The 18,974-nt window shown below is 38.2% G+C and overlaps 1 protein-coding gene across 3 annotated transcripts in view; it reads left to right on the forward strand.

Annotated features, from left to right (window-relative positions):
• The first annotated feature begins 1,748 nt into the window (after nucleotides 1-1,748).
• The window catches only part of LOC129731514 (glycerol-3-phosphate acyltransferase 4), a 31,526-nt gene continuing 14,300 nt past the window's right edge, over nucleotides 1,749-18,974 (forward strand). For 2 of the 3 annotated variants that reach the window (XM_055691586.1, XM_055691587.1), the window contains exons 1-3: nucleotides 1,751-2,188; nucleotides 18,263-18,547; nucleotides 18,603-18,851. In XM_055691586.1, coding sequence (XP_055547561.1) covers nucleotides 2,036-2,188; nucleotides 18,263-18,547; nucleotides 18,603-18,851 — 687 coding nt within the window. In that variant the 5' untranslated portion in view covers nucleotides 1,751-2,035. Of the gene's footprint in view, nucleotides 2,189-18,262; nucleotides 18,548-18,602; nucleotides 18,852-18,974 lie in introns of all 3 variants that reach the window. The other variant, XM_055691585.1, reaches the window with a different exon arrangement.

Genomic DNA, 18,974 nt, shown 5'->3' on the forward strand with positions numbered 1-18,974 from the left:
ACGCCAGATCTCACCAATACAGGCTTAGTCGTGTATCCTTATAAAATCGATTTATTTTCAACCAAAAAATCAGCTAATATTCAATTTCGAAAAATATTTCACTTATGAATCCTAGTGCATTAGTGTTACCTGTTTCAACAAACTTTGTTTTAGTCTAAAAACAGATAAAATAAAACTAAAAATCGGCTTACAACTTGAATAAAAGTCTGGAACAGGAGGAAATTTTTTGTTACCACTAGCGTGTTGATTATTTGCAACCAAAAATATAACTTGTATTAGTGAAATCGACCACTAATACTAGCGCAGATAGGAAGGTCTATTCAGCTTTGCTTTGATTCGTGTGCGGCTGTGCTGCCAAAATACATTGTTAGAAAAAAAATATAACAATATTGGAAATAGAAAAAGTTTAGCTTTTGGTTGTAATAATTTATTGACGTACGGACATCTAATAAGTGTTGCGCAATACATTCAATAATTTCCACTGTTGATTAAACTTTCAAAAGAAAATTAAGTTACAATGTAAAAGAATTTCATGTCGAAGGGAAGTGTTTTGCTGTTGAATTCGCACTACTTGCCTAACATTTCAAAGTGAAAAGAAAATCCTTCGAAACATGTTAATGCAAAGGACAATGAAACTAACAGCAAATCACTTGATTTTCTGTTGTTATGTTCATCTTTTCTGATATGCTTATGTTTGAGATACGGAATGTTGGTCATCTGGATATTATCAGCTGCTCGCAATAAATTCAAAAGGTTTCTGTTAATTTTAGATTATTTTATTCTAGGTTTTCAATTTGATTACAAAATGACCTTTGTCAATGTGTCGGTGCAATTGATTTAAGGATCTGTTAAAGCGTTGTTTTGTTATTATTTTAATATCAAAGATTCAATAAAACTTACTTTCTAATAAATTTTTAATCTCTGGGAAAAATGTGCTGCTTGCGCCTTTCGCCACCGTCACTAGTTTTGTTTCGTTTTATATTTTTGACGTTTGTCAATTAGAATTGCAGCTGTAATTCAATTGATTTAAAGATCATTTAATTGGAAAGTTTTAATCATTGTGAAATCAACAATAAATCACTTTAATTTGCAGTGTGACGCGACGAATCGAGTCAAGTGCAAAAACACTCGAAGTAATCGTGGCATTTCCCAACAAACAATATTGTTGGATAACGGCTTGTTAAGCTATAGTTCAGCCGAAATCCACTGAATAATAGCTTATTGAGCTGTAAATCAACAGAATTGTTTGCTGGGTTATTTACAGTATAGAGTTTTGATCAATCAGATTTCGAAGGAAAAATATTTGTGTCACTCAATCTTTTCCGGCAACAACAATGCACTGATTCAAACTGCGCTTGAAAAAGTGAGTCGAAAATCCAGTAGTCAAAAAAATAAGCAATAATCCGGGTTATTCGCGTTGAAAGAGATTTTGAAGGCTGTTCGCACCTACGTGAACACTCATATGTAATTGTCAAAATGTGCGTGATGACAAAAGCAAAAGTATTTCCTTCCTCCTTTTTCGCATGCAAAAACCAAACAAATATCAGCAACACCGTCAACGCGAATAAGTGAGTAAGCTTGTGGATTACATTCATTCTTACGTTTTTTTTAAATATCGAATAAAAAAGTATCGACGCACGATAATATTCTCTGACAGTATCGATACATAATAATCGGTAAATCGATAGAAAAGTATCGATGGTTCTGGTATCGATAAAGTATCGCACATCCCTACTTTTGATTAAAGCACCAGCAGTTGCAGCGACGCAAAATATTGTCAATTTGTTGAATGTGCTGGCCGATGAAACATCATTTCGCGTTGTTAGATTTCTGACACTGCTAAGCTTGTGTTACTAAAAAATTGTAAACCAACCAATTTTTCCTTCTGTGAATTAATAATGATTGTGAAGTGGACGATTACCAATCAAGAACTTTCAGCAAAATAAAATCGGTGATATCGAGTGACGCTTCAACGTTCCTACTGCCAAAAAATCCGCTGTGTTGTGAATTGTACCAGCAAAGTGAAACCATCAAAATGTTTCTTCTGAGTTTGATCAACATCGTGTTGTCGATGATTACGATGACATCGGTACTAACGTTACTTTTCTTCATCATATTTCTCGCCTCTATGGGTAAATCAATCGGCGTTCGAAGAAAATATGTAGAGTTGTTGGTGAAGATTTTCGAGGTAATACATTTTTAGTTTTAGAAACAGTTCTATTTTCGAGAACCTTACCATATGCATGCCAGCAAAGGTCAACGTCGTCCACAGCATGAAGAAAAATCGATTTTTAACCTCATTCATAAAGAATCCGGTAATCATTTTCTGTAGACCTCCTTAATAACCGGTCTACTGTTAAACTTATACTGCTGTTTCAGGGGTTTCATTAAATGTGAATTTTAACAGGATCCAATTATAATATTTCAAAGTTTTTCTCCATAAGCAAAGCCGTATTGGAATGAATTTTTAATAAATCTGTCAAATCATTCACAATGTTAGTGCTGCACCATATCCACATTTGTACTCTTCATGCACAGCTGCTGTACAGTTAACCGATTCAATACATTTAAATAGAAGGTCAAGAACACCGCCAATAGTCAGTATTGTGAACATACTTTGTAAGGCACTTTTATTTCTGCATCGAGCGTTTAGAAACTACCGTGCACTTATCATCATGTCCGATTACTAATTATCAATTACCTAACACGTGTAGTAAACAATATACCGCGTCCTGAACTGTTGCTAGTCAGAGGCTATTTACTAACTTTCATCCAGTGAAAACAAAAATTGGCTAGGTGTACAAGTTTTTCTATCAGCAACATTGTGAGAATATAGCTTTTATTTTGAATAGCTACAAAAGTCTGCTTCAGCATTATACCTAGCAGATAATATAAAATAACCTAAAATCAGGCAATTTACATTAATCTTAACATTCCAGAGCACTGTACTAACAAAATAAGCAAACAATATTTTAACAGGCAAGTTATCCTGCGGAAAATATGAGTTTAGTAATTTGGTTAATTTGGTTTGATTACGAGAAAAGAACATTGAAAGTATCTACCAGTGTCGTGACACCATCATCCGACAGCATACTCAAGTTCACTGACAATGATAAGTACACCATTACCTAATTACGCGCATTTAAATCACCCAGTGCTGTTGCGTGTATAACTTCGAACTGTGCTCATGGAATAAAATTGGTGTACGAGAACATTCATATGTTTTTGAAATTCGGTGAACTCAAATCAACGTTGATTGCTCAGCCCATTGTTTTAAAATAAATAAATTTTTGTTTATTGTTTCTAATTTGACAGCTCGGTTGTGAACAACCGGGCAGTAACTATAAGATACTCACATTCAACGAAAACAAGCAATAGGCCAATTCAAATAGGTGACTACGTTGTCTTTCTCGAAATTATATTTATTTTATAATTTTTATAAGCGATAGTTACTCCATACTATCCTCGAATTCGCCGGCCTCTGTCCGGGTCTCTGATGAATATTACCTTTGCCTGTCGCTTATCAGCCATAGCTACGTGACCAGCCCACTGTAATCTGCTGTGTTCTCTCCTGGAAACCCCAAGTGTTTGCCGATCGACCCCTTTCCATGTACACCAAGAAGATCTGCGTTCTGTAGAACGCAAATTTTGTGCGGATCTGTAGGCTGCAGGACACAATCCATAATAAGCCCTGTTCGCTGCCGCAACCCGTCTCTTCACTTAACGACCCTTTCGTTATCACACGTTACTAGTGTACCTAGATGGACAATTTCAGCACCCATTTCGAAAAAATCTCCATCCATGACCAACGCCCGTAGGACTCCACACTCTCTGCCAGCCACCATGTACTTCGTTTTGGCAATGTTTATGCTATGTCCTATTCTCACAGCTTCCCTTCTAAGAGCCGCAAAGGCCTTCTCCACAGCATCTACAATTAACACCGATTATATCACTGTCGTAAGTATAGCCAAGAAATACTTCGTGATGATGCATACCTGCCCTTCGTACAGCACCTCCCAAGGCAATGTTGTACAGCAAGGTTGAGAGTTCATCCAATTGCTTAAGACCAACGCCACTAACGCGTACGAAATTTCACCCGTTGTCCTGACGCTTGATGTGAAACGTTAATCAACAACACTTCGAAGCGTTGTTTCCAATGTCTGGCCACAAGCGACTTGTCGGTAATCAGGTTCCTCTCTATGTCATTATACATGGCAGGGACTGGCACGATAAGGCACACAAATTATGTAACGCATGAAGGGGGAAGAGGGGGGTTCAGTCTGTGTTACTTATTGTTACGTAGGGGGTAGTAGAGACAGTTACGTAACTGATGTTTGCTCGAAATTGAAAATTTCGGAGGGGAATCAGGTTGATCAGCGTTACGTAATTTTAGGGGGGGAGTCATGTCGAACGTTACCTATTGTTACATAGGGGGGAAGGGGTCTGAAATCTTGATGTTTAGCGTTACGTAATTTGTGTACGACGCCTAACACCGTCTGGGGCGCTGTCATGCATTTTCATACATATTTTGTTGTTCCCAATGTGACACATGCACCTACTCTAGATGTTGAAATACAAGACGCTTCGCGAACACGGCGGCAGATCGTGCTAGTGTTTTCTATCGTAAAGTGCTAGTAACATCCGAACGTTGATTTTATTGAAAATTTGTTAGAAGTGCTATGTCTATTAGTCTGTGATTCAACTCAATCTCATAATGTGATATAAGTATAATTTTTAGATCATGCTTTTTATCGAATAAAGAAATAAAGCCGGTTAGTTAAACTCTAGAGTGGAGTCCCAAGTAAAGGTTAATTATACACCTAGGGATAAAACTACTTTATTTATCTGACCTTTTTGTACGAATAACTAAATCTTTAAAAAATGTAAAAAATTGATAAAATAAATCATTAACTAAAAATTTTAAACAGAATCTTGCGCACTTTTTTAAATCCAGTGTTGATGTCTGTTTCAATGTTGTTTTCCGAAATGTACAAAAAAGTTATAATAAAAGCTTGTGGTTTCTATACACTCTAATGAATAACTAATGGTTAGCGACAATTAAAAAGTTTGTTTGTCTATGCGAAGTGAAAACTCCTTTGTGCTATCACGCCATATAAATCATGTTAAATCAAAACAAAATCATCAATCGTCAAAAATGCAGCATCATTACCGGTGCTGATTTTTGAAGGTTTGTCTTTGTATATACCGGCTAATGCGTGATCTTCAGCTTATCAATGTTATATGTTATTGTGCTTGTTGTGAATTGAGCTCCGATTGACCCCTTAGCATATTGCTTACGCAGAGGCGACGCGTGACCAAGTGGGCTACCTGTTCAATCAACATTTGCAACACTGAAACAACAGTATCGTGATAACAGTTTCGAAAACTTTTATCTCTCTACATTTATATATATATATATATATATATATATATATATATATATATATATATATATATATATATATATATATATATATATATATATATATATATATATATATATATGGCAAAATATGGCAAAGAAATATATATATATATATATATATATATATATATATATATATATATATATATATATATATATATATATATATATATATATATATGGCAAAGAAATTCTAGGGTCTATTATGACCGCGAGTTTTCCGATAATTTTCTCGTAGAATAATGATATCTGCATCATTTCATAGAAAAAATCTTTATCCACATTTATCACATCATGATTCTCAATGATCGGTTTTAGTCGTAAATAACTCTTGATCCGTCGAAGAACTAGAAAAGTTCGCTCGATGGATGGCGATGTGATAAGCAATGTCAGTATCATTCAGGTTTTGTCCAACGATAATTAAAATTATGTTTATGATCTTTTTGCCTCTAAACTATCGCATGAGTAAAAACCTAACCTTTGTTTATCAAATCTTAGTTCAATGCTAAAGCGTTTCCTTTGACGATTTTAAAATTTTAACCTAAAAAGAAAGCAGCGCGTAAGAAGACAAACGTATACTATGCGGACTATGCGAGGTTCAAGTTTTCGAATGAACAAAATGGGTGTAGAGGTTTGAATGAAACAATACATCGACGGAAGAATTCCACCACATTGACAGAAATAATTAATGAATTTGCTCGTTTTTCATTTGCACTACGAAAGCTCTGAAGATGGATCTGCGAACTCTCGCGGCCACGTGGTCTCTCTCAAATTTCAATGACGTCGAGAGAAGAAACGGAAAGGCATAACGAAACAGATTACCAGACACTGAAGAGAGGTGGTGTGTAATGAATGTTTTCTCTCGCTGACATCGGTTTTGTTCAGCAGAAAGTTTGAACCAAAAATGTCATTTTTACGCGAGGCGTCGCATTAGTAGTGGTGAGCATAAATGACTGCGTCTACCCTGCCGCACTTGAAGGTGCAGAGAAGTGTTGAACGACGGTTAGTTCAGGTGAAAGGTCTGAACAAACGGTCGTCATTATTGCGTGTGGGTTGCGTTGCGTGTGAGTTGTATGGCGTAGTCTGAAGTGTAGCCCATCAGGTTACATTCTTCACGGTGCATAAATTTCCACTACGTAGAAAATAAAATAAGGATGTTCGGGATAACATTGAAATTACAAATAAATTACCTTCGATGATTTTTCATCCACTCTACAAATATGAAAAAATCACTTTTTTCTGAGATTGTCTACCTGTCCTATGAACAGGTTGAACAGGTCGACGAGACGCCTCTGTGCTTACGTACAGCGGGTGTATGGCTAACGCTATTTCTAGTACACTTGTTGAGTGATAAGATAAGACAGGTAAAACCGTGAAGCCATACATCATGCTTTGAGGTTGTTTAGTTACTATCATAAACCTGTCGTGGTTCGGTAAACGATAATGTTTCAGCACTTAATCGAAACTGAAAAAAAAGTAGATATATATAGTATAGATCCCGATCCACTAAAGCTCTCCAGTCTCCAGCCTTGTATACTCCTTGAAACGACCGTTAAGCATTACACCGGAGAGCAGTTCTAGTGCTTTTTTAAATTTCTAAGGCCTTAAAACTGACTGCTCTAGGACAATCTGGGAGATGGCCGCGCTTACTGCCTTACTTCCTTACACTCGGGAAACGTGGGGAATTTCACGCGCCCGAATCTAAGTCTAAAGCAAACATAGCCTGACAGGATCCGTGTCAAGTAAAATGTAATTTCTTATAGCGCCCCGACCCATTCCGGCACCACCGGAATAAATCGGTGCGTCCATCTACCCTTCGTTGAGTTGGACCATTCCCGTTGCCATTTTCTTTAAACTAAATCTCCTTTTTATTATGGCTAGTTTAAAGCAGTAAACCTGTTACAAACAAATTTCATTTTTTTAGATGATCTTTCAATATCATGCGCATTTAAGGGTTAAAAGCTATTAAGCTAAATGCAAATATGTATGTACTAATTACTTTTTAATAACTATCTGGTATTGAAACGCGTACTAGGTGTATCAAACTTGGAAACCTTTTGGAATATCTGAACACATTGGTACAGATAAGAGCTCAGTTTCTGGCGTAAATAATGGGACTTGAAATCTCTATTGAAGTATCAATCAGCAATGTGTCAAACGGTTATCAATAACAAAGTTGTTTTCAACACATTCATGAAGTTTAACCATTGTAACCATTAACCATTGTAACGCTTGTTTTCGTTTCCGACAACATTTTAAATCTATTTTTTAGTTAATTGCATATTTTCGAATATGAATTTCATTCGATAGGAAGTTTACTTTAAATTTATAAACGTTGTTTTGGAAATCATCAGTGGCGTTGGGTCCACCTGTGCAACAGCTTCCCTGCTCCCCAATATCCGGACATATGCAATTATCGAATTGAAATAACCTTCAAAAGCTAGTAAGCATACGAGCGAAAGACTTCAATTTAAAGCATCAAGCACTTTGGTTTGGTTCTCTTTTTTCATTTAAGGTGAAAGAAATTAAATGAATGTATAGTGCACATGTGACGAAATGAACCACGCGACCTCTGGAAATCATATAAAATTTTCATGACTAAACTCCGCACTATTTTAGTCAATTGCATTATATTACAAGGTATATTTAAATGTCGGCGTTTCTTCAATTTTTTCTATACATGCTAGAATAAATCTTTCACCATCTTTGGATTTAGAAGACGTTACTCTATAAATATAGAGCTCGAAAATTGGAGAGCTAAGTTGAAAACTACCGTGGGAGACTGAGAAAATCAGGTTTCCATGAAAATACGTACTTTAGTGAATTTAAACTCGTTTTTCTCAAAATGTTTGCATGCTAAAATAAATATTTCATCGCGTATGGATTCAGGAGACCTTACCTCAAAAATGTAGAGCTTAAAATTTGAAGAACGGTTTGGTTATTTGAATTTTTATGAAATTACGTAGTTTTGTGATTTTGAACTGAAATAATTTAGAAACTCCAAAATTCAACCTTACATACCATATTTCATCTACCTGACATAATTTGATACATGGAGCAATTGATACGTATGAAAATTCCCAGTGTTTGCTCAATCTGTTTGAAAAATTAGAAAAAACACAGACATATTCGCGTGTCACAGAAACGGGGAGGGGTCCAGAGGGGTGGCACCTTAACCAAAACTTAGAGCAACTCTTCCCCTTGAATAAAATTCCAAGTTTTCCTAAATCGGCCGTTCCAGTGCTGAGAACAAGCATTTTCAAAAAACAAGTTCCGTCCCGGGTCTTACGGGTTAAAGAAAAAAGCAGCTAAACTAAAAGAATGTCAGAGAACAACTTGTAGAGTAGACTCCAATGTTTAATTTTAGTTGACGACAAAATCCATGTTTTTCACACATTTCAGAGAGAAAATTGCAGTTTAGTTCTAAAAAAAACATTTGATTTCACATTTGTCTCTTTTTAAATGCTTCTTATTCTCTCTAGTTTGACGGCTCTAAGACACTATTGATTACGAAATTTTCTCAGCTTTCCAACGAAATGAACAAAATTGAATAACCCTGCAATAGTTAAATTTTGGCCATATGCGTAGAATGATCTTTTTCATCAAATAGGGTCCTCTATCACCCCTTGAAGGTTTTTAAGTGAGCTTCCTAACATCCTTTTTTTTGAATGGTAACCCATAGAGGTAACCCAATTGATGGAATATGGGAAACACATATTTATTCGAATCGTCTTCTCCGTGAAACTTCACAGATTCTTCATTTTCTATTGCAACTTCGGAAACATATTCATTATCACTACCAACTGAAAAGTCTTCATTGCTCGACTTTTTTGAAAAACGCCTAATTTTTTCATTCGATATTTATTCCATCCGACTCTACAATTCAACGAAATACTTTTTTTTCTTCGTTCGAAATAGTGGAATTGATGATTCTACGAATGTAAACAACAAAATTACAATGGCCTATGGAATGCCATATCCATGAAAATCGCACTACAAGATGACGGAACGAAAACGACCCAGTCTAACCTAAAAGGTCCCGAAATCAAATATTACTTCTGCCATAGAACAGAAAACATCTGAAAGTGTTTTTTTTTTGCGTTAATGTTCAAGCAACATTGTGAAGAAATTTCAGCCAAATATTATAATCGGTTCTGAAAATATCGATTCCCAAAAAAACATTTTGGGTTGAAAACGACCCCAACGTAAGTCAATTTATTCAACGTAGATCTGTGGTTAAGCTTTTGTAAAAACAAACTAATATATAACACTGACTAACACAGGATTGGTCCTTAGCTGAATTTGGAAAAAATATTAAATATTATAGCTTTTTAATCATTTGATGCCCCTAGAACAGATAATTTTTTCAGAGCCTTAAATGAGTCTTATCGTGAACATAACGTTGAAGCGACGATCCCGGCGAGCAATCACTATACGACACTCTGATGCACTTTGACGCACTTCTGCATACACCATGGGCTCTAAAATTCACAGCAATGGTTAAAAAGCTATAACCTTTCTAGGGCAACTATTTTGAGCTTTAGACCCGTTTACTTTTTTCTCTTTTGCCAACCAGTGTAATCTAAGATATCTTAAAACTCTGAAAATTCGTGCGAGATTCCTGTCTTTATCCCAATCCTCATCTAAGTACTTATTTTCATTCCATCGTAAGCTACCTATTACACATAACTTTATCGACAATTTATCTTTATTCTCATGAGCGCGGCATGTGCTTTAAGAAGGTGCTTATCTTTCATAAACAAAGTTTAACTTTTCAGTAGTGATATCGGAATAATCTACATTTATCAGTGCTATAGGAATGATTGGTCAAAACCTTTTTTGAAAGATAAGCAAAAAGTACCCAAACCACAGGGATTGTCAACTATTTCATGAAAAAATATGTTTTGGAAAAAAGCATTTCCGCCACGTAGTGAGGAAGTGTTTGGCTGTTTCCTCGTCGTGGGCAAGCTGCTCTCAATAACATTAGTAGTAAATTGTGTTTAACCCGCCTCTAGTCGTACTTGAAAAGCCAATATTGCGAGGCTTTTACACGTAATGCAGCTGCAATGATTAACTGTGAGGTGTAATCAACGATAGTACGGAGACCTGCTTGCTTACCTCGCGTAGACATCAAGAATGAAATCAGGTTATGTTGCGTAGCGTAGTGAACGGTTTGACGAAATACGTTTTTCCTGTTGATAGATGGATTTAGCGTAACATGTCTTTCAAATAAAAAGAACACTTTTTTGTGAGTTTCGAACAATCCTCTCCATCATACTACCTCTGCATGTTTTTATACAGGTTTATAATATTATTGTTTACAAATATTTTTATAAAATAAAAATGCGCTTAATTTGTTTGATTTTTTTATATTTTGTCTCTCTATCAATTTATCCAATTGTTTTCTTATTGTTAACAATACTTATGATGACCCCTGCTGTCGAAATGCAGAAATTTGCAATACAGTAAGCACATGAAGCACTACAACCTGTACTAATCAACTCAACTTCGAGGGACAACAAGACTTGTTTTTCTTGAAACGCCATAGCAATATTATCTCTCCCGCAAACGGAACGATGTCCAGCTGATTACGCAAAGAGTGAAATCTTTAGTCTATCGTTTGCAGTTATATTTTTAACTTAATCAGTTAAAGATGAACTGATATTCTGATATTATAACTGATAGCTGATCAGGGGGGATCTATCTGTCAAACATCGTGTAACCAACATATTCGGCAACATGGCGTTTGTTTTGGTTTTCGTTCTTTTTGTTAATAAAATTGATTGATGTGAAAAATTATAAAACCGGAACGTTTTTAAATCAAAACTCGTGAAACCGCGAAAAACTTTCATGAATGTGTTATGTAGTGATTTTTCCCCCATTATTGTTCATAGTTACAAACGTCATGGACCAGAGTTTATCTGCGATAACGCACACATATATGAAATTTGACAGCAGTGAATCCCCTCTGTAGCTGATATTATTCACTGTAGAGTGGTTGTTAATTAAACCCTATAAAATTTATTGATTCATACGTAGTTTTAATTAGGTGAAACTGGACGGTAGCTTTTTGCATACAATTTTTGAGGTTAGGTTTCTTCTCACTTGACGATTTTGAGCTTAAAAACCTCAGCTTCCACCACTGGCGTAGCGTAGGGGCGGTCCGTCCCGGGTGTCACCCTCTAGGGGGTGACACCCATGAGGGAAATTTTAATATGTGTCACCTTCAAAAGGGTGATATTCGTGAGATTAACTATCAGTTAAGTGGAGGTCGCGGTGAAACCCTCGAAAACTATATAGATTTGCTCCTAAGAGTATAATCTCAACATTTTTTTCAAAAATGGATATTGTACACGTTTAGTTTGATTCACCCCTCGACGAAATATCGGACAGAGTTGCCAAACCTGGAACACGCAACAGCAATCAGGATTGCATCATCATTTTTTATTATTCATTCCATATAAAACTTCGGAGCGTACACACGCATTACCAAGAGGAACAATAAACCACGTTTTTATTTGAGAAAGTGATCTTTATTTAAGAATTGCTATCCAGTAGCTTGTTTATCATCGCCTACAAGTTGGTCCTTCACACCCGGATAATTCAGATCAGCCGCGCAATGGAACAAGCAGTGAAAAAACGAGATACATTATTCGCGAAATTGCAATGGGAATATGAAGTGGCAAAAACTATCCAAAATCATCACCCGCATTCATCGGAAATCATCGAGCGATTAGAGAAGCTGCTGGATACTCGTTCGGCCTTTGAAGAAGCACAAACGGATATTGAAATGGCCACGGAATCCCTCCAAGAAATTGCTACGATTTTTAACTATCGGATGGAGTTCGAGCGCATTTATTATGAGGTAAAAACAACCTACGCAACAGTTTTGGATTTGATCAAGGGCCCACCCAGTTCGGTAGCTGATTTGCAAGATGATTTTAAATCGGCTATAAGATCGCTGGTGGAAACACAGGAACGTTTCCTTCAGGCTCAAGCTGCAGTTTCAACTAATCTAGGAGAGTTAGCTGTCCAGCGACGCCAGCCACAACCGGAAATTTTGCCTATTGATGGTGCTCCAACACTAAACCCGAACACGAATGTAAGGTTGCCAATGTTCACCATTCCAATTTTTAAAGGTGACAGAAAAGAGTGGCGAAGTTTTAAGGATCTTTTTGAAACCGGAATTCATAATCGAGAAAATATAAGCAATACGTTAAAATTACAGTACTTGCTTACATACCTTGAGGGGGAAGCAAAAAGCCTCGTCAGTGCCTTTCCGATAACAGATGCTAATTATGAACCTGCCTGGACGAAACTGAAAGAGCACTATGACAAGAAAAAATACGTTGTTTACTCCCTCGTACGGGAATTTGTTGAGCAGCCGACTGTTACGAATTCAAACACAGGTGGACTACGGAAATTGGTTACATCATCCGATGACGTCATAAGACAACTGAAAGCTCTTGGAGCAGAGTATGAATCAAGAGATCCGTGGTTGATCCATTTGCTGCTCGAAAAGGTTGACAAAGAAACAAGGTCACTGTGGGCCCAGAAAGTTATATTTATCGATAATCCATGTTTTGAGGAGTTTTTGAAATTTCTACAGGACAGATGCGATGCACTGGAAATCTTTTCTGCTCTAGCAACAAAATCGTCGCACGTTAATTTGGATAGAAAGGATAAGAGTGAACAACAAAAGCAGCCACCAGCAAAGGAAAAAACCTTTCAAAGTTTTCAAACAGTTTTACAACAGTGCGCGAAATGCGAGGCAAAAGATCATTCGATATACAGTTGCCCAGTCTTTCGGACCCTTGATGTAGATGCACGACGAGAATTTGTTCAGAAATCACGACTTTGTTTCAACTGTTTGAGGATAGGTCATCCAGCACGTAATTGTCAGTCATCTCCTGTATGCAAAAATGATGAATGTAAGCAAAGGCATCACACTATGTTATGTCAGTCGGTTCAATCAAAGGAAACCAGCACTCCTGTGGCAAAGGAGCCTGCATCACACGAACATACGGATGATAGTAGTACCAATCAAGTGGTAGCCTGCACTGGCGGACTAACGGAAGTCTCAAAGCTTCACACAAATCGTGTCATCAATATTTTACCGACGGCTTTAGTGAAAATCAAAGGAAAGAATGGCACACTACATGAGGCCCGAGTGTTTATCGACTCTGGATCTCATGTGTCATTAGTTACGCAGGATTTCGCAAAGCGTTTGGGTTTACCAAGAAGGAATGCGCGACTAGTCATTACTGGTCTCTCACAGCTAGCAGCAGGAACAACTAAAGGAGTTATTCAACTGATCGTTTCATCTCGGTTCAGCGACTAACCACTGACGCTTACATACTCGGACAGCTCACAGCTCCCTTGCCTCATCTGGTGTATGAGGAAATTCAGTACAGGTATTTGGATAAGCTCACACTTGCAGATCCTTCATTCTACACATCACGAGCAATTGATGTTATTCTGGGTGTTGATGTATTTTTATCTATCTTACGTGACGGACAAATCATGGATGAATACGATAAACCCATTGCGCAAAACTCAGCTTTTGGTTGGATAGTAGCTGGCAAGACTGGCAAACAGGCCATTGATCAGCAGCAAGTAATCAATCTAAATAGCGATATCGATATCGACAAAACTCTTCGAATGTTTTGGGAAACAGAGGAGTTACGAATGGCGAAACCTTTCACAGTAGAGGAACAGTGGGTAGTAAACCATTTTAAATCGACTTACAAACGAAACTCAGACGGGCGATTTGTGGTGCGACTACCATTTAATGAAAGGAAGAAGGATATTGGCGAGACTTTATCAGCAGCAGTTCATCGATTACGTGCGATGGAGCGCAGATTCGAACACAATACAGACTTGGGAAAACGCTATCGAGATTTTATGCAAGTATACATAGATATGGGTCACATGGAACGCATTCTTCCATCGGATATTGATGTGGGCAATAATTGTTTTTATTTGCCTCATCATGCAGTTCTAAAAGAGCAAAGTCTTACAACAAAATTACGTGTCGTATTCGATGGATCGTCTTCTTCATCTACTGGCATTTCACTCAATCAAACGCTACACGTAGGGCCCAACATTAATCCAGATTGATTGGCAGTGCTCACGCGTTTTCAATCATATTCAGTGGTGTTCGTGGCGGATGTAGCCAAGATGTATCGACAGGTACTAGTCGATCGTTCTGACACAGATTACCAGCGAATTGTTTGGCGTTCAAATGCAAATACTCCAATAGAGCATTATCGGTTACTGACGGTAACGTATGGAACTGGTTGCGCTGCATATTTGGTAATAGAGGCAATTGTTCATGCAGCAAAACACGTAGAAGAAACATATCCCGAAGCCGCAGAATGCATTATTAAGGATCGTTACGTCGATGATTTAATGTCCGGTGCAAACGAGCTGGAAAAGGCAAAGCTTTTGAGACGTCAAATAAGTGATATTTTGGAGAACTCTGGATTCCATTTGCGAAAATGGGCCACGAACGTGCCTGCTTTGCTTGATGGTGTGTCAGAAGTAGCAACCGAGTCAATTCCTTTGCAATTGAATGGTGAACCATGTACAATCAAAACACTTGGAGTACAATGGTCCCCGCGAGAAGATGTGTTTAAATTCAAGATTTTGCTTCCAGATGAAGCTGGTGTGACTAAGCAACAGCTTCTTTCTGAGTCGTCGAAGTTATTCGATCCTAATGGATGGTTGGCACCAGCGATTGTCAAGGTAAAGATCTGTTATCAACAAACCTGGTTGTATGATTTGGAGTTCGATGACCCACTCCCCCAGGCTGTTCTTCTAGAATGGCACGAGCTGAGAGAAAACATTCACCTTTTAGAGCAAGTACGGATTCCACGATGGATACCAAATCACAATGGGCGTTTGCAATTGCATGGCTTTTCCGACGCATCGGAAGTTGCATATGCTGCTGTAGTCTATGCAAGGTCGATCACCGACAGTGGAGAGGTGCAAGTGCAGTTATTTGCGGCGAAAACCAAACTTGCACCAGTAAAGCAGAGAACTCTTCCGAGACTGGAATTGGACGTGGCAGTTCTTTTGACTGATCTTATGGAACGACTTTCACAAGCTCTTCAGCATCTTCAGGTAGAATATTACGCTTGGACAGATTCGGTTATAGTATTGCACTGGTTATCATCTGTACCTAAAAGATGGAAAACATATGTGGCAAACAGAGTCTCAACCATTCAAGAACTCCTTCCTAGAAACGTTTGGAATTACGTCTGGACGAAGGATAACCCTGCAGATTGTGCGTCTCGTGGAATTTTCCCGGCAGAACTGGTGAATCATAGCTTGTGGTGGACAGGGCCGTATTGGCTCCGTGAAAGCTCAACGGCATGGAACATACCGACTCCTGATTCTGTAACAGAAGAAGAGTTACTTGAAACACGTGATAATCAAGTGGTGGCTCTTCAAATGTCAGTAAATTAAATAGTGTCTACTTTCGAAATTGAGAGAAGCATATTAACGAAATTTTCGCGGCTTACTAAAGCAACTCGCATTTTGACTTACACGTTCAAAGCATTCAGACGAACAGATTCGTCGAACATGGCGTTTTTGACTGCAGCGGAGCTTCAAGCAGCGGACATGGCGTTCATTCGAATGGCCCAACATGATGAATACAGTGCCGACATTGAACGATTGGAACACGAAAAGGAGGTTTCTCAGCGACGAAGTCATTTGAAGGAAGTGTACCCTTTCATTGACGGTTACGGGGTATTAAGAGTTCTAGGACGGCTACAGAATTCAGACGTTTGCTACGATATGAAGCATCCAATAATACTGCCTAAGAACCATCGTTACACTTTGTTACTTCAAGAAAGGATTCATATCGATAATTTGCATTGTGGTCCAACCTTGCTTACTGCAACAGTCAATCAAAGATTTTGGATTTACGGTAGTGCTTCGTTAATTCGCCAAGTAATTAAAAACTGTTTGATCTGCTGTCGTCTCAAGGGACAAACTGCTTCCCAGTTAATGGGCCATCTGCCTGCCGCGCGCGCAACTGCTACACGAGCCTTCGCCCACGTAGGGGTGGATTACGCTGGACCACTTCTGCTAAAGTCCAGCAATTTGCGAGGTTCGAAAACCACCAAAGGGTACATTTCAGTATTTATTTGTCTTGCCACCAAGGCCATACACCTTGAAGCAGTGGGAGACCTATCAACAAATTCATTTTTGAATGCTTTCACAAGATTTGTATCACGGCGTGGATTATGCTACGAGGTGTGGTCAGACAATGGCACAAACTTTGTGGGTGTGTGTCGTCAGCTTCGCGAAGAATGTGAAAATATGGTGGACGATAAAGACCTGAAGGAAATATATGAACTGTTTCAATCTAATTCACACAATGATGCGGTCAGTAGATTTCTGGCTAACAAGGGCATACGCTGGAGTTTCATAACGCCATCTTCTCCGCACAAGGGAGGAATTTGGGAAGCGGCAGTCAAAAGCAGCAAGAAGCATTTACGAACGGTGATCGGTAAAGCACCACTCACATTTGAGGAATTGACGACGGTACTGGCCCAAACAGAAGCGTGCTTGAACTCTCGACCACTATGTGCGCTATCAACATCTCCAGAGAGTACAGAGGCGCTTACACCAGGCCATTTCTTGATCGGTCAGCCGATCAATCTAATTCCCGAGCCCGGTGTAGAGCACATCCCCATTAATCGCTTGAATAAATATCAGGAATTGCAGAAGTTTACCAACGACATCTGGCGTCGTTGGCGTGATGAATATCTTTCTACTCTACAGATTCGTCAGAAATGGACTCAAGAACAACCCAATCTTGAAGTTGGTAATTTGGTGGCTGTGAAGAATGACAACCTTCCTCCATCGCAATGGGACTTAGCACGGATCATCGCCGTTCATCCAGACAAGGAAGGAAGAGTCCGCATCGCTACACTCCGACGAGGACAAACTGAGTTCGAGAGACCAACCAACAAGTTGTGCCCTTTGCCATGTATTTGAGGCAGATGCCTCAAGGGGGGGAGAATGTACACGTTTAGTTTGATTCACCCCTCGACGAAATATCGGACAGAGTTGCCAAACCTGGAACACGCAACAGCAATCAGGATTGCATCATCATTTTTTATTATTCATTCCATATAAAACTTCGGAGCGTACACACGCATTACCAAGAGGAACAATAAACCACGTTTTTATTTGGAAAGTGATCTTTATTTAAGAATTGCTATCCAGTAGCTTGTTTATCATCGCCTACAGATATATTTAGTGCAATTGAAAACAAACGTGCTAACTCTCACAATTTTGCTAACAAAATGATTCTACTGAAACCTGGTGGGGGTGACACACAGGAGGGAAGGGGGTGACACCCGAATTTTCCGGCCCGGGTGTCACCTGGTCACGCTACGCCACTGGCTTCCACCTAATAAATACCGCTTGAATTGCTGCTTTATGCATGCGTCAGCGGTGCAAACAATTAATCAAAGTTTTACACACGCAGAAAATTTTCTTGAAAAATTCGGGCACGGAGTTTCGCCATAAATCTTTCTTAAACAAAAGCGCTGAGACATATTGTTTATTCCTTTTTGCTACTCATTACATTCAATCTACAAAATAATTACCGCAGGTAGTTCGGCATACAAAACAATAATCGTTATATTTGCTTGGAACGTCATACTTTATCTAACTACAACAAAACTGAATTTTCCAGATTACTGCTGGAGAGGTACAATTGATTTAGTTCAATTGCATGGATGATATTTGCGCAATTTGTTGACGACCCGCAGCAATCTACTACTAATATTAACATCTTTCAATTCTATTTTACAGTACGGTCGTCAAAATATCGAATCGATTCGCAAACAACAGTATGATCATTTGAACACGTCGGATGACAGTGATTTGCTAATAAATACAGAATCCGATGTGAGTCTAACTGATGATGCAAAATCCAAAACAGAGATTACGCAAAATCGAAACGTGGAGAAGGCTCCTAGTAACGGAATTAACCTTGTTAACGGAGGAAACTCTGTGATCAATCGAGTGGAGTCGTTAAAATTGCTTCCTGACGTGGAAGGCGTTCGTAATAAAAACCGTGAATTGAACAATGAAGAGGTATGGACTAAATAATTCTTTTGAGAAAAAAAAATTCAGTTCCAATTTATTTTAGGAGAATGGATCACTTGAATTCAATCTTTCCAACTGTTTGGACTATGTGAAAACTGGGATGGAAGCTATCATTGAGGATGAAGTAACGAGTCGTTTCGAAGCGGAAGAGCTAAAAAATTGGAATCTTTTAACCCGTACTAACAGACATTACGAGTTTATATCCTGGCGTCTAACAGTAATCTGGGTGATAGGATTTTTTATCCGCTATGTTATTCTGATGCCTTCACGAGTTTTCATTTGCTTCATTGGCGTAAGTATAATAATGAACTATAACAATAGTTTGAGTAACCACATTTTCGAATACTTTCCCAAAATTTAAAATCAGACAATACTCTTTATCAATACAATATTATACATTTCACTCACCATGTAA

Source organism: Wyeomyia smithii, chromosome 3 (assembly GCF_029784165.1).
Source record: "Wyeomyia smithii strain HCP4-BCI-WySm-NY-G18 chromosome 3, ASM2978416v1, whole genome shotgun sequence".
NCBI lineage: Eukaryota > Metazoa > Arthropoda > Insecta > Diptera > Culicidae > Wyeomyia > Wyeomyia smithii.